At 50.2% G+C, this 15,877-nt stretch overlaps 1 protein-coding gene across 1 annotated transcript in view; it reads left to right on the top strand.

Annotated features, from left to right (window-relative positions):
• The window catches only part of COLGALT2 (collagen beta(1-O)galactosyltransferase 2), a 145,149-nt gene extending 130,832 nt beyond the window's left edge, over positions 1-14,317 (top strand). The window contains exons 9-12 of the mRNA XM_075540499.1: positions 3,824-3,956; positions 5,069-5,196; positions 11,724-11,930; positions 13,180-14,317. Of these exons, the coding sequence (XP_075396614.1) occupies positions 3,824-3,956; positions 5,069-5,196; positions 11,724-11,930; positions 13,180-13,456 (745 nt within the window). The 3' untranslated portion in view covers positions 13,457-14,317. The remainder of the gene's footprint in view (positions 1-3,823; positions 3,957-5,068; positions 5,197-11,723; positions 11,931-13,179) is intronic.
• The last annotated feature ends 1,560 nt before the right edge of the window (positions 14,318-15,877 follow it).

Genomic DNA, 15,877 nt, shown 5'->3' with positions numbered 1-15,877 from the left:
CGGAAGAAAGATGTGGCCGTCTGATTCAATAGGCGTTATAGCCGTGGGAACCTGTGGAGAATCTGATTCTGGTCCATAGGTAGGGTTGTTATGTGTTAGGATCTATCCGTGTTCGCTTGCAGGGAGTGACTAGAATGCCAGTGGCCCTCTTGTCTCGTCATCTCCTCTCAGGATCCACGCTGTTACGGCGATCTCATCAGTGGCTCTCCACGTGTGGCCTAGGGAGCCGATCCAAGTCTCCAGGGTCGACTCAGAAGGGCAGCTCCCCGAGGTCCATCTCAGCCTAGGGAATCAAGATCTTGAGCGGGGGGTTGGTTTGTGCCAGGATCTGCATTTAAGAAGCCATTGATTGAGTGATTTCAAGTAGGGTTGCCAGATAAAATACAAATGACCACTTACAATCTCCCCAAATGTTGCTTGGGCTTCCTTATACTAAAAAATTTGTGTGTTGCTTATGTGAAATGTGAATGGCACTGGGATTCCTGTCTTTTCTTGCTGCCTCTGGCCCCCCTCTTTCGGGGTTCAATCAGTTTGTGGGAGCCCCTTCTTCAAACACTGCAGGAAGCCCAGTCCAATGCTTAGGCTGCAGAGAGCAGGAATGTTAGTTGAGCTGTTTCTCTGTTCTGGGTCTGAGACCCTACTCAGAGATATAATTTGTGCGTATTTTCCCCTCATTCTGTTGGGTTTTTTCACTCTCTGGAAGGTGTCCTTTGAGACACAAAAGTTCTAAGTTTGGATGGATTCCAATGTGCATCTAGTCTTTATTTTGTAGTTTGTGCATTTTATGTCCTATCTAAGAAACCATTCATCAGATGGAGGTTTCCAAGATTTATTCCTATATTTTCTTCTAAGAATATTTTGGTTTAACCTTTTCACTTAGATCATTATGTTAGTCCGGGTAGACTGAAGAAACAAGTCCTCAGAGACTCAAATATGTATAAGACAGATTTTTATATAAAGGGTATGTGTACATTAAGAAAGCATCTCAACCCAGTCCAGTCCAAGCCCATAAGTCGGATATTAGCCTTATGTTTGCACCAATCTACAAAGTGAGCCTCACACAAAACACATGCAATGATGCTGAGTGCAGGACGATCACAGGCCAGTGGGTAGAATGTCTTTCGATCCAGTAGCAGTGCAAGCATCTCAGTGCTGGCAGGGTCTCCACACGGCTGCTTCAGCACCCAGGGCTGCATTGGGGTAGGTCCATGTGGCTTCTGTTCAGGGATGTCTCACAGGAAGTGAGCCTTGCCAGCTGAGGCAGAGAACTCGCTAAGGCAGCCACAACTGGTCTGACCATCAGAAAGTAAGAGATGGAAAGGTGAGGCTCGCCAAGCCATTTATCTCTCTGCCCTTCGATTAAACTGCCCTTCAATTACTCCCACATGTGTTCATTGGCCAGGTTGACACAATAAACCTAACTATCACAATCATGAACCCATTTCAGGTTAGTTTTTGTTGGTAGTGTAAGGTAGGGATCCAAATCCGTTCTTTTGCATGTAGATTTCCCATTGTTCCAGGATCTGTTTTTGAAAAGAATGCCCCTTCCCCACTGGATTATTGAAAATGGCAATGTTGTTGAAAATGAAATGGTCATAAAATGGGTCTATGTCTGGATTCTTAATGGTCTTCTTTTGATCGGTATTATATATCTGTGCTTATGCCAATACTCCACTGTCTTGATCACTGTAGCTTGCATTAAGTTTTGAAGTCGAGAAGCTTGAATCTTCAACCTTGTTCTTTTTCAAAATTGTTTTAGCTATTTTGTGCCCATGCATTTCCATCTTGATTTGGGGATCATTCTGTCAATTTCTGGGGAGTAGGAAATTGTAGTAGGCAAAGCAACCAAGGTTTCACTGGATTGGATCTGTAGCTCCTTTGGGGATTTGGGGGAGTGTTTCTATCAGAACAATATTAGTCTGTGATCATAGGATGTCTTTCCATTGTTGTAATTGCTTTCAACAACATTTTATAATTTTCAGTGTACAAGTTTTGCATTGCTTTTGTTAAATTTATTTGAAAGTATTTAATTGTTTTATGCTATTGTGAATGGGGTTTTTAATGTTCACTTTGGGGTCATTTTCTAATGCTCAAAAAACTTAATCCCATCGAGTCCATCCCGACTCATAGCTACCTTATAGGACAGTGAAGAACTGCCCTGTGGGTTTCCGAGACGGGAGCTCGTTAAGAGAGTCGACAGCCTGGTTTTTCTCCTGCAGAGCGGCTGGGGGTCTCAAACGGCTGACTTATCATAACATGTAACCACAATGCACATTGACATTATATCCTACAAACTTACTGAAGTTATTCATTGGTTCTAAGTTTCTTTGTTGTTTTTTAGATACATTTCCCCTTCCTTGAAAGTGTACAAATTAATTGTCCATTCAGTAATTCGTCCACACTTTGATTTGTGACACTGTGGTGACATCATAGCACTCTTTCCACTTCCTCCCTGTGTTTCTCCTTTGTCTTTGTCCTTTCCTATCCCTCTCAGCCTTCTGTTCCCACCCCCCACCTTTTAAATATAGAAATCATTTTATTGGGGGCTCTTACAAAAAACCATACACCCATTGTATCAAGCATGTTTGTACATATGTTGCCATCATCTTTTCCAAAACATGTTCTTTCTATTTGAGCCCTTGATATCAGCTCCTCTTTCCCCCCCTCCCTTCCTCACCCTCCCACTTTTGTGAGCCCTTGATTAAATTATTATTATTTTCATATCTTACATCATCTGCTGTCTCCCTTCACCCATGTCTCTGTTGTTCACCCGAGGTGGGGGAGGGGGTTATACATCGATCCTTGCCATCGGTTCCCCCTGTCTCCCCTACTCCCGCTACTGTTCCTGAGGGTGTTAGCTGTCCTGGATTCTATGTGTCCAGAGCTCTTATCTACATGCTCTGGTCTAGCTGGGTTTGTAAGGTAGAACTGGGGTCATGATAGTGGGCGGGGGGAGGGCAGGGGGCGGGGGAGAGGCGATAAAGACTAGAGGAGTGTTGTGTGTTTCCTCAGTGCGCTGTATCCCTGGCCACAGGCTGCCCTCTTGGTTGGTCTATGAAGTGCATGCCTCCCTGGTGCTATTGTTGGCCTGGTAGGCCTGCTATGGTTTGACAGAGCATGGCACAGGCGTGAGTTTGGTTCCAGACGTGAAGGGCGTCCAAGGGTCATGATCTCCAGAGCCCCATCTGTCTCTATCTGACCAGCAAATAAATCTGGTCTTTTTCATTATTTTGAGCTTTTTCCATATCTAGGCCCTCCTGCCAAAGCAGTGGGCAATGGTAACCTGGCACCATTTAGTTCTTCCCACCTCGCCCCTGTCATTTTGCCCTGTGGTGGCTGGCGTGTTGCTATCGTGTTCAGAGCTTGCCACCAGCATCTGGAGTCCCCAGTAGTGGCTTGGTTTCAGTGGAGCTGCCAGACTATCTGGAAGCATCTATTTGGGGCTATTTCTGTGCTATTTTCCATTTTCATCTTTTTCTACATTTACCCTTCAAAGGACAGACACACACGTGCTCATAAGCACACACAATTCCTCTCCTCATTATGCCCTATCCTCATCCCTTCTAGTGTCTTAATGGAGGGCTTGTTCTTGATGGTGCCAAAAATGTTCAAAACCCAGTAGTAAGTCATAGGAAGACACACAAAAGCAAAAGATACTCCACGGCACTCGCAATGCTACCACCACTCACAGTAACCTTGAGGAACTCACTGGGCTCCCCCCTGTGTGTGGAAAGGCTCCGGGGGCATCTGCAGCCCTCTGTCTGGCCTCTGTGAAGGGGACACTTGGACTTGTGAACTTGCCCACCTGTTCTCCGACCTCCAGGGCACTCAACACAAGCCAGCTGAAGGCGCTGAATATTGAAATGCTGCCTGGTTATCGAGACCCCTACTCCTCCAGGCCTCTCACCAGGGGTGAAATCGGCTGCTTCCTCAGCCACTACTCCGTCTGGAAAGAGGTAAGTCATGCTTCATGTAGATGTGCAGAGGGAAGAAAGCACTGCCGCGGGACCGGCAGGGAAGTTGAGACAGGCTATGGTGGAGATGTGGCAATAGTTGTTCTGAAGGATTTGTGTTAGAGACAATGCTTGAGAATTCTCTGCTTCAAAGCTCCCTCTGCCTCAGGGCCAGCAACAAAGGAACAAGGGGCGGGGTAGCTCTGGTGCTAGCTGGGATGATGACGGGGAAGGCACCATGCCCTGAGCACCATAGGCCATCTCTGCATTCTAGCATCAGTAGGAATGCCCTGGTGGGTGGGCCCTGTCACTGTCTATTAGGTGATTTTGTACAAGATACCCCATGCACGTGAGGCCAGTCAGAAGGGATGGACATAATTTACCCCAAAGAAAAGTTTCTTGGCCAGGCAAGCGTCAAAGACCAGACCCAGACCCACGCTTCACACTCGGGACTTGAATAGAAGGGCACTGGAGCGCACAGCCCACTGCCCACGGGGAAGAAACACTCCCTGGAAGGGACCCCTTGAGTGCCCTCCTCTTTTCCATAATGGTCCGGTCTACGCTTGTCCTCTCTGCCCCTTTCTATGTAATCTGCCAACATTACATCTGTGAGACTCGCATCACAGCTCTGGGTGTAACGCCCCATGCTTGTCCTGCGATGGCACCACAGTGTGTGCCCCCAGTCTGCACTGATGGTTCCCGACTGCGCCGTGCCAGGAGTGAGTCAGTTCGAGGATGTTTTTGTTTTCGTTTTGCTGCTGATGGCTATTTGTGTAGGCTCCAGCTATGAGCTAGTACAAACGCTCCTACTCTCTATCTTTTTCATACTTCAAACCCATCCCAAACACACTGCCATCCGTCAATGCCAACTCATAACAACCCTGGAGAACAGGATAGAACTTCCCTGTGGGATTCTGAGAGGGGAGCGGTTTTCGGGAGTGGACAGTCTCATCTTTCCCCCATGGACCAGCTGGGAGTGTTGAACTTCTGGCTTTGTAGTTAGCAAGCCAACTCGTAACCACTATGCCAGTAGGGCTCCTTGCTAATACTTCTTTATCTATTAAAAAGGGTGTCACCATTTTCATAGGGTGTCTCCCCACTGATGCCCTTTCCAGGTGATTGACCGAGAACTGGAGAAGACTCTCGTTATTGAAGATGATGTGCGTTTTGAGCATCAGTTCAAGAAGAAGCTGATGAAGCTGATGGATGACATTGATCGGGCTCAGCTGGACTGGGAACTGATGTGAGTGACAAGCTTGTCAGAGAACCATGAGAAGCATTCTGTTCTTTCCAACGACAGAGAGCCCTGCCGCCCCAGCTGGTAGGAGATCCAGCTCGAGTTGCTTCTCTGGGATGTTTCCAGAAACAAGAAGTGGGTAGAGGTTAGCCACTGGTGTTTGCTTTGTCAAGTGCAAAGCTATGAGGCAGTCTGAAGTCAGCCTGCCGAGACGGGGCATATCACGCATGAAGTAATCGTACCTGTCAGGATGTGGGCGAGAGGAAGCAGCATTCATTCCGGGCAAGAGCACCGTGCCACGAGAGCAGATTGCCTCTGTAGGCCCGGCAGAGTGGGAAGGGGGAGGACCAGGAGCAGAGCTACAAAGTCAGAAGTAAGGTAGCTGCAAGCTGGGGACACCCGACATCTAGGTGCAGTGGCCTGTCTGAGACCCTACTGGGAAAATCGGACCCAGCAAGGACACTGACTGACGTTACCTGTCTGCCACTCTGCTGGTCTCTCTCTCACTCTCTCTTGGGAGGGCCTGTGAGGGGGGCAGCCTGGCTCCTGCTGCGCCTCAGAGGCCCTGTCCCAGCAGCCCGCCCCACCCAAGCAGAGCCCCCCTTCTTCCTTAGAAGACTTGTTCTCTTGGGAAATGTACCATTCGGGGCTCAAAAGAAGCCAAGTTAAGGCCCCACAAGCTGTAGGTAATAGAGCCAGAAATCAATCCTATGTAATAAATAGACGGACTCCCTGTCCCGTGTTGGTTGTGTGACTCGACTGGGTGTTCTGCACGGTTCCTTAAGATGACCATTTTCAGAGGTCGCCCTTCTGTGTCGATGGCCCCGTCCGTCCCTGTGTCCAAGGCCTCACGGGCATGGTACAGAGAAGCTGTTTTTCGGCTGGGTGACATGTGCAGTGGGGACTTTGATTTAAGCCCCAGACTCACGGAGGTTTAGATTTGGCTGCACTGCGACTCGGTGTGGCTTGGTTGGTGCATTTCTCAAGACCAAGTGCCGACAGATCGAGGAGGCAAGAAGGGGGGTCATGATTAAGGTCGAGAAAGAGAGGATGTGTTCTCATTTCCACGGAGCGCCCCAGCAAGAGCCCCCTGAAAACAGTCAGATAGCCTTAACTCTATCCCTGCCACATGGCCCGCTCACTCCCCAAAGTGAAGAAGGAGCCAAGCTTACCTAAGCCTAAAACTTGAAAGGAGATTAGCTGCTCATTGTGACCAGGTGAAAATTGCTCCAGAAAGAGGGAAATATATATATATATATATTTTAATATATAAAAAAGAGGACCGCGAGAACATAGAGGAAGCCCCTGGAATCATTTAGGGCAGCGCTGTCCAACAGAAGTGGGCTGTGGGCCACACGCGCTCCAAGTTTCCGGTCATCACCTAAAGAGGCCTGGGAGGGTAATGGGTTACACACTGGGCTGCAGATTGCCAGTCAGCAGTTCAAAACCACCAGCTCCTCAGTGGGAGACAGATGGGCTTTCTACTCCCATAAAGATTTACAGCCTCAGAAACCCACCAGGCCAGCTTCACCCTGTCTTATAGAGTCAATAAGCTCCAGAACTGACTGGCTGGCAGTGAGTTTGAATTGAGTTAGTAGTCACCTTAAAAATAGTGAAAATGAATTAGGTGGAATGAATCATATATTTTAAGAAAATGTTATTTTAGTATCTAACCAATAATTTTTAACTATTCATGAGATCATTTGCATGTTGGGTACCAAGTCTTGAATACCCAGTGTATAGTTTACATTTATTAGCTGCTCTTAATGGAAAAGTGATTTTCATCTGTGAAAACACTCACCGCCATCAGGTTGATTCTGACCCACAGCAACTCTGTAGGACAGGGTGGAAGAGCCTGGGCGTGTTTCTGAGGCTGTAACCTTTATGAGAACAAAGAGCCCTCACCTTTCTCCAGGTGTGACAGTAAAACAGGGCCCAAACAACAGGTATCAAGTACCAGGTCTGACTGGGAGGCGAAGCCTGCGGGGCTGCTCCAAAGCGACAGGAGCAGCGCCTATAAGAGGGAGGCATGGCTAGATTAACCCTCGGTGGGTGGAGACGGCTAACCAGGGTGGGAGAGCACCAGGCAGCCACCTGATTGGCGAGTTTGAATGAGGCGTGTGTGTGTGTGTGTGTGTGTGTGTGTGTGTGTGTGTGTGTGTGTGTGTGTGTGTGTGTGTGACATGGCTTTGGCCGCAGGAAGGCGTGGGAGGTAAAGGGAATCTGAGTGAGAAGCATGGGAGCGAGGCTCTTGAAATGGCCAGGTGCCGTCTTACACCGGCTGGCCTTATGAAGGTGGTTTTAAACTCCTGTCCTTGGAGTTCGCACCAGGCTCCACACAGGAAACAAGGAGACGGGCACCATCTGATGGCTGGCGCCCTGGAAGCCGCTCCTCAGACTAGTCCTTTCAGGGGCCTTTGCGTGGACCCACACCTCCAGTCTTTGGGGTGTCCACTGAGCACATGAACCACGGCACCGCTTGGTGGCTCCCAGGGAGCCATGCGGATGTTGTTGGGCGCTGCAAACCGATGCTGACTCACAGCGATCCCGTGTGAAGAGCAGAGCTGCCCCATAGAGCAGGGCACCAGGGCTGTCTCTTGCAGAGCCACGGGGTGGATCCGAACCATTGCCATTTCCATGATCAGAAAGTGCTTGAATTCTTCGCCCACGGGGCTCCTTTATGTGACCCTAATATTTTATATAGCCTTTATACGTATGGTTAAGTTTAACTAAGATCAATACGATCATCTACTTAGTTCCTCCATCACCATCTACATGTGTGATCGAAGGGCTCCCTTCCTCTTGATGCACCTTAGTTTGAAGACAGTGGCTAAGAGGATGGATACATGTTTGATACATGTTTGACTGACGCGTCAACGCGGGTTCATTCAACCCATTCTGGAATGGGCCACAGGCCACAGTTTGCTGGTAGAGAAAATTGGTGTTTTTATGTATCGCTAAGGCCTGGCGTTCTGCCATGCTTTGTTGATGTCCGTTGTACCATGGTTTTGTGGAGAACTGGTGCTGCACGCCATTTTTGTCTCAGTGGTACTTTTTAAAAATCATTTTATTGGGGGCTCTTACAACTCTTGTTATGAACCATACATTGATTGTATCTGACATATTCATACATATATTCCATCGTTCTTTTCTAGACATTAATTTTCCATTGAGCCCTTGGGATCAGCTCCTCTTCCCACCCCCACCTCCACCCCCAACCCTCATGGCCCCTTGAAAGATTGTAGATTGTTAATTATTTTCAAATCTCACACCAACTGCTGTCTCCGTTCCCCTCTGGTTTCTGTTGTTCTTCTCCCTGGGTGGGGGTGTGTGGTTATGTGCCATTCATTGCAATCGGTGCTCCCCTGCCTCTCCACCTCTCCCCCCCTTTCCCCTCTACCCTTCTGGTGTCTCTAGTCCCATTCCTGCTCCTGGGTTCCATGTGCTGTGAGTTTTATCTCTTGCTTATACCTATGTACATGCTCCCGTCTAGACTAGATTGGGAGGCGGCACTGAGGTCTTGATAGCAGGGGGCGGGTGAGGAGACCTCAAGGGATCAGAGGTACATTGCATGATCCATTAGTGCTCTACTGCGCCCTGATTGACACAAGCCCTCCCTGTGACCCTTCTGTGGGGGGATGCTCCATTGTCCATAGATGGGCTTTGGGTCTCCGCTCCAACCCTCCTCCAGTCTCACCAATACATTTTTGTTTGTTTGTTGTGAATCTTCTGATGCCCGTTGCCCAGTCTCGATGACACCTCAGGATCACACTGGCTGGTGTACTTCCTCCATGTGGGCTTATTGCTTCACTGTTGGATGGCTGCTTGTTTAACTTCAAGCCTTTACGACCCAGACACTATATCTTTTAATAGCCAGGCATCCTCTGTCTCACCTCTGTCTTCTCCCCGGGCTTCCCTCCCTTGGTCCAACCCATATAATTAGGCAAACCATCCATGTCCTAGTCTGAACAATAAGAAAACATAGGGTTGAGAAAGAAAAGGAAAGAGAAAAAGACAAGAGCAAATATAAAGAAAAAGTTAAAAACCTACATAGGTCCAGGTCTGTTGCTGGTCCCCATGAGACTCTCCCCCTGGTCCTGAGGGAGATCCGGGGGCTGCCCTCCTTGCCCGAAGTCCATTCTTGGGGCTCCTCAAGGGCTCTGTGGATTGGTTTTACTCCAATTGCTGATCTGTTATGCTCCATTCCCACAGTCTCACCCCGTATGTCCCCACTACTGTCCCCTGTCACCGTATGTTCCAGTTAGGGGACACCATGTCTTGAGCTATTGGTAGCCCCACAGTCCTCTCTGTGCCCCAGCAGCTCCATGCAGGGACCTCATCCTCTGGGCTTGGTGTGCCCATCTGGAGTCTAGGCCGACTGCCCCTTTCTCTTTTTCCTTCTTGGTTTGCTTCCGTGTGGGCATGGTAAGTCAGTTCCTTTCCCCCATCTGAAGATCTGGTGTCATTCTCTGTAGCACACACTTCCAGGGTGGGGGTCAGGCTGGTTCTGGTTGGGGTCGGCCCTGTTGTCCAGTCTTTTCGTGCATTCCTCCACCTGTTACGTTGCCCTCCTGGTTTGGCGCGCCATGGTAGGGTCTGTATGCACATTCCAGTTCTGTGAAGACACAACCAATACTCTCCCCCTGGGTGGGTTAGTGTCCTCTTGCCCCCATGTCATCATCTCAGTTTCTCCCCACCCTCATTCTCCCTCCTCCTTCCTCCTTCCCCTTCTTTCTGTTGGACACACATGGACCTCCCTGGGTGTGGTCTAACCTCCCCCGACTGCCTATGCTTCCACCTATTTATTGTGAGGTGTCTATTCTTCTGTTCCTGCCGTGCTGGTTGTGCTCACCTCAAAGGACTCATGCTTTTGAGATTGGCTTATGTCACTTTTGAGATTGGCTTACATCGCTTAACATGAGTCCTTCCAACTCTTCCTATAAAATGACGTGTTTCATGTGATTGTCCATGCCTTTTAATGCTCATAGTACTCTATTGTGTGTATGTGCCAGAGTTTACTAATCCACTCATCTATTGATGGAAATTTAGGTTGTTTCCAACTCTTTGCGATTGTGAGTTGCGCCGCAATAAACATTGGCGCGTAGATGACTGGTCATGTTTTATTTCTTACCTTCTCTGGGCATATGCTGGGTCATAAGGTAGATCAATTTCCATTTTCTTTAAGTATCGCCAGATCACTTTCCACAGTGGCTGTACAAATCTGCACGCCCACCAGCAGTGGAGGAGGGCTCCTACTTCACCACAGCCCCTCCACCACTTGCTGCTCTCTGATTTGCTGACTTGGGCTAGCCTCAAGGGGGTTAGGTGCTATCTCATGGTTGTTTTACTCTGCGTTTCTCAGATGGCTAATGAACGGGAACACTTTCTCATGCTTGTTGGTCATGCGGGTCTCCTCCCTAGTCAGCATGTGTCTCAGTGGTTCTCGTACGAGGCGGCCGACACATTGTACAAAAGGAACTTGAAATGTAAACGTTGTGTGTGTGCTCTGAGAGTTTGTTCTTCAAACACGGAAGTCCTCTGAAAAAAATTAAATACATAAAGTCTGGAATGCTTGAACGAGGGGTGATCCTGTGAATGTTGGGATTGGTTTAGGGCAAAATAAATGAGCTTCTATTTTACCTAAAGGGCTGCTACTCCGCCAGCCAGGAAGCTGAGCTGAAAACAGGCTGCAGACAAAAGTAATGGTTCACAGAGCTATGCATGCAGGAGGCAGAAATGGTGGAGGTGCCCCTCTGTGGAAGGTGGCATTCACGGGGGACAGAACACACATGAGAGCCTATCTCAGGAGGAAGCATGAGCAGGAGTGGTGCGAGTGACGGGAGACAGCCATCAGACCTTGTTATTCAGGCTCCCCAGAGGAGGCCCCTGGACCAGCTCTTGATTCCCAGTTTCTCCACTAACAAGTGAACGTCTCTTTGCAGAGTGCCTTCTGCCCTGGGCTCGCCACTCGCTTTGGGCCGGCTGTGCCCAACCCGGGACAGCAGAAGCTCGGGACTTAAAAACAGCAGACTGAGTTCTCACATCTGGTCCCTTTTTGGGGTTTGGTTCCCTTCCAGTCCTGTACACCTAGATGGAAATCCCACACGAGCTTTAAGAAATGATCTGAAAGGTCTTTAACCTCCCTGCATCTGAACTTGCTTCCTTGAACTCAGTCTGCCAGGCAGAAATCGTTAGGGTTGTGATGCACGGAGCCAGGGAAACAAACGCGACTGATCTTTACAAAATATCAAGGAACAGAAACTAGCAGCCCATTGATGGTAGGTGACAGCCGGGAGTTGTAGTTCAGATGCACATGGTCTCTGCAATGCAAGGGGACTTCAAAACATGTGTGGGACAATGGAATGAAAAGATAATGGGATTATCCTACCTACGTTTGAAGCCCCCTCATGCCCTTAACATGAGAGGCATGTGGTTCACGGTGTCCAGCGAGTCGATGGAAGCCAAAGCTGTGCTCCTCTGTCCGTGCTCTAATATTCACGTTGGAATTGTTCTCCCCTGCCGGTTCCTTTCAGCTACATTGGCAGGAAGAGGATGCAAGTTAAAGAGCCTGAGAAAGCAGTCCCCAGCGTAGTCAATCTGGTCGAAGCGGACTATTCCTACTGGACCTTGGGCTACGTCATCTCTTTGGAAGGAGCACAGAAGCTGGTTGGAGCCAATCCTTTTGGGAAGATGCTACCCGTGGACGAGTTTCTGCCAATCATGTACAACAAGCATCCTGTGTGAGTCGCCCCTGCCACCCCTCTGGGCCCAGCCCTGCCCCCTTCATGAATTACCCTACCCTTTTTGGAGTGGTGCCTGATATTCTGTAAAGCGTTGTTGCTTTCCTAAATGAGGTGCTCATAATCATGACTCAGACATGCAGACCCAGTGCTTATTACCTTTTATCGACGGCAGGTTGCACACGCACCCTGGAGGGAGGCCCCGCCATCTCTCACCTTTGCAGAGAGCTGGGACAAAAAGCCAAGTTGAAAGGCATCAAAGCTTGCTCTTGCCCCAGGCTGCCATCCAGGTCTCAGATTTTGCATGTGTTAAGGAATAAGGCCTTTTCTACCCAGCGATTGTGTTTGTTCATTATTAGAGTCCCAAAGAGCTCAGATTTTAATTGTAACATCTACAATTCACCCCTTTAAACTTTTTTGTTGTTAGATGTCTTCGAGTCAGATCCAACTCAAAACCACTCTGGCAGAAGGAAACACTGCCATCCCTGTGTTCCCCTCACCATCGCTGTTGCCCCCACTGCATCGATCCATCTCACTGAGGGTCTTCTGATTTTTAATGGACCTGCTACCAAGCATAACGCCCTTCTGCAGGGACTGCAGGTCTCTCCTGAAGACTATTCAGCGTACCTGAAAGGAAGTCTCATCCTCAATGCCGAGGTGCATTGTGGTCAGTCAGACACACTCAGACTGGATAAGGGCATGGTGCTTGATTAAGTGGGGGCACCGAGATGGATCGACACAGTGGCTACTGCAGTAGGCTCAAACACAGTACCGATGTGAGGGTGGCGGGGCGGGCGGCTGTGCTGTGCTGTTGTACTCGGGTGGCGGAGTGGCAACAGGCTCGAGGGCAATTCACATGCCGGTGTTGTGTGCTGTTGAGCCACTTGCCACTCACGGTGACCGACAGGACAGAAGAACGTTCTTAGGGTTTCCAAGGCTGCTCTCTTTCCGGAAGCAGGCTGCCTCATTGTTCTTCCACGGAGGGGCAGGTGGGTTCAAACTGTCAACCATTTGGTTAGCAGCTGCATGCCCAGGGCTCCCCCACCCCTTAAGATCATCAGAAATCATTTAAAGAAAACTTCACTGTGTTTTCAGACTGGTGTTTTATTTTTAAAAAGGACCACAATTTTTTAAATAATCAAAGCAATGTCTGAGTGCGTAAAAGTGAACATACAGCCCGGCCCCGCCCCTTCCTCCCCTGCCCTGGGTGCGCGGTCCCACTCATGTGTGCCTGCGCCTCTTCTTGCAGCGCGGAGTACAAGCAGCACTATGCATCCCGAGACCTGAAAGCCTTCTCTGCGGAACCCTTGCTCATCTACCCCACGCACTACACCGGCCAGCCGGGCTACCTGAGTGACACGGAGACCTCCACCATCTGGGACAACGAGACGGTGGCCACCGACTGGGACCGGGCGCATTCCTGGAAGTCCCGGAAGCAAGGGCACATCCACAGCAACGCCAAGAACACAGAGGCCCTGCCACCGCCAACCTCCCTGGACAGGGCGCCTTCCAGGGACGAGCTGTGAGAGGGAGCGCGCAGGCACCTGGACCCCCCGGTGGTTGGCTGGTGGCCCGCTGGTTTTCCTACGGGGCTGTGCACCTGTTTGATCGGAGCTCCTGCACTTGGCTCTGCCATCTCTCCGAAGTGGTCTGACTGATTGTTTCGGAATTCGTGCATTTGTGACAGGGGAGGTGAATGGGGACACTTAACCTAAATTTCCTAGGTGGCTAGAAGGAAAGTTTTACAGGGGCCATTCAGATAAACGGCAATCCAGACATCCGGTCCTTGAGTTCACTGCCCACGTGACACCTCGTCCCTCCCACGTGGAAGTCAAACAGCATGGCTTAGAGGTTCACCCAAGGGGATGATCACCAGGTTGTCCCATCGGTACATGGAGCATCATCTCAGACAAGTCAAGAGATCACACCTGTGGTCTCCTGGGAGCTTGCCCGGAAACACGTTTGGGAGAAAACCAGACCAGTTGAAACATATTGATTGGCTTCTTATTTCAGGGGATTCCTCCATAAGTTCTATTGTGAAGTGGACTTTGATCCTAGGCCTCATCCTCCAATGAAGACGGGGCACTGGGACGTGGCTGAAACTCAGCCCTGGACCAGCATGGCAAACAGAACTCTCATAAGGTAGCTTGCTGCCATGTGGATATAATTGGGTAGGTAATTAAATGAGGATTTGTGTAAATAGTTGAGGGAAAGAGAAATCACCCTTCAGCCCTTATTTGACATTGTGTTCACTTGAGTGAGGATGCTCTATTTATAACAGTAAATTTAATATATAAGGGGTCCGGACTGGCATGTCATTCCTGTCTGGGGGTCCCTGTGCTGCTGCAGCAGACCTATCCGCGCCTCCCTCCACCCCCACCCTCAGTCTGGCAACAACTGCAGTTGTGAGATTTTGAGTCACTGTTCGGAGATGAAGGTCATTTTCGGGCCAGGGACTGTCCTTGTCAGGCTTTGCGTTATGTTCTGAATTATTTATTGTACAAAATGTGTGTGGGGGGGAGGGGCGGCATTGCAGGCTGAGGCAGAGATGTAGGTGTTTCCGGCCTTCATGACACCCGGGGAGTGGTCAGCGCAGGCACACTGGTTCGGCTGGCTGGCCGGCCGCTTCTCCCACAGCTCCCAGGCTCACTGGCAGCCATGCCTATTGTGTGAGGGAGCGAGTGATCCACCACTGGAGGTCCGAAACAGTGGAATGAAGCCAACACCCAAGAGTCCTCTGGCCTCTCAGCAAGGTGTCCCTGACCCTCCTTCGGCTTTCTTCATAGACTAATTTGGGGTACAGTGCCGAGCTGGAGGGTGTGGTCTCGTGCACCTCCACAGACTGTGGTCCTGAGGTAGCTCTCGGTGGTCTGCCTCAGGTGTAAGACCTTGGGCGCACAGGCAGTGAACCGGGCCTGGAGAATGCTCACGGTACCCCCCTCCCTCCACGCCCAGGAGGAGGGAGCGCTGTGTTGTTGCGCTGACCCCCTCGAGCTGCACTGTGGGAGCAAGGCCCATGAGCGAGGGGCAGGGGAGGGCACGTGGACCTCGGCTGGGGCTTCCAGGAGCGCCTCAGGTTGTGGCCCACCACGGAAGCTTGCCTGGCCCAGGACACCAGACTTGGCCTTCCTCCAGACCGGTTGTTGACATTCTCCACGTTGACAAACACGCCAGGCAACTGAGGAACCGAGCCTCCTCCATCTCCGCGGTGTCCTGCATTGACATAGCTGCCCACGCAAGACATTTTTTTCCCCTGTCAGACAGAAAGAGCATCGAGGAACTAGTGAAGAATCCTGAGGTGATCTCTCGGGGTTCCCGGGGTATTTTGTATTTGTCTGAATATTTGAGTGTGTACAAGTGTGCCCGGCTTCCAAGACTTGGGGTTTTTTGGACGGGGTGGATGGGGAGTGGGGACGATTGCATTGATTTTTGTGTTGTTTTGTTTCCTAGAAAACTTTCGCTCCTCTTTTTATTGTGTCAGCTGGTCTGACGTTTTAAGAATGCCCATCCTTCGAAGACGTTGATGTTAAGTTCTAGAATCGTTAGGTTAGGACAGTTCTACTGTGAATCCAGCTCTGGCTCTCGGAGCGCAGCCTCCGCTCCGCCCGCTGCGCCGTGGAATCCTAAGCAAAGTCCTCTCTGCCGAGATGGTGACATGCAGGCCCAGCCTGTCCTTGACCGTGCCATCCCGTCAGCCGTCAGGGTGCCTTGGTTGGCATTTTCCTTCCTCCCTTAAGTCTCACCACAGGGGACTTTAGCTGGTGTCCTGAGACCCTTGTGCTTCAGAGGCCTTCGATGCCCGCCTACCATGACGCCTGCTCTCTGCCCATGGCAGTGAACCTCACATGGACAGCGGCGGGAGCTTCTGGACAGATGCCCCTGAGAAGGGTTGGGCGAGTACTGCTCAGTGTGTCCTGAGCCCCTGTGTTTTGTGGAGACCCCTGCTC

The sequence above is a fragment of the Tenrec ecaudatus genome, chromosome 1, assembly GCF_050624435.1.
Source record: "Tenrec ecaudatus isolate mTenEca1 chromosome 1, mTenEca1.hap1, whole genome shotgun sequence".
In the NCBI taxonomy this organism is placed as follows: domain Eukaryota; kingdom Metazoa; phylum Chordata; class Mammalia; order Afrosoricida; family Tenrecidae; genus Tenrec; species Tenrec ecaudatus.
The sequence above is the reverse complement of the archived record's forward strand: the minus strand, read 5'-3'. Positions and strand labels throughout refer to the sequence as shown.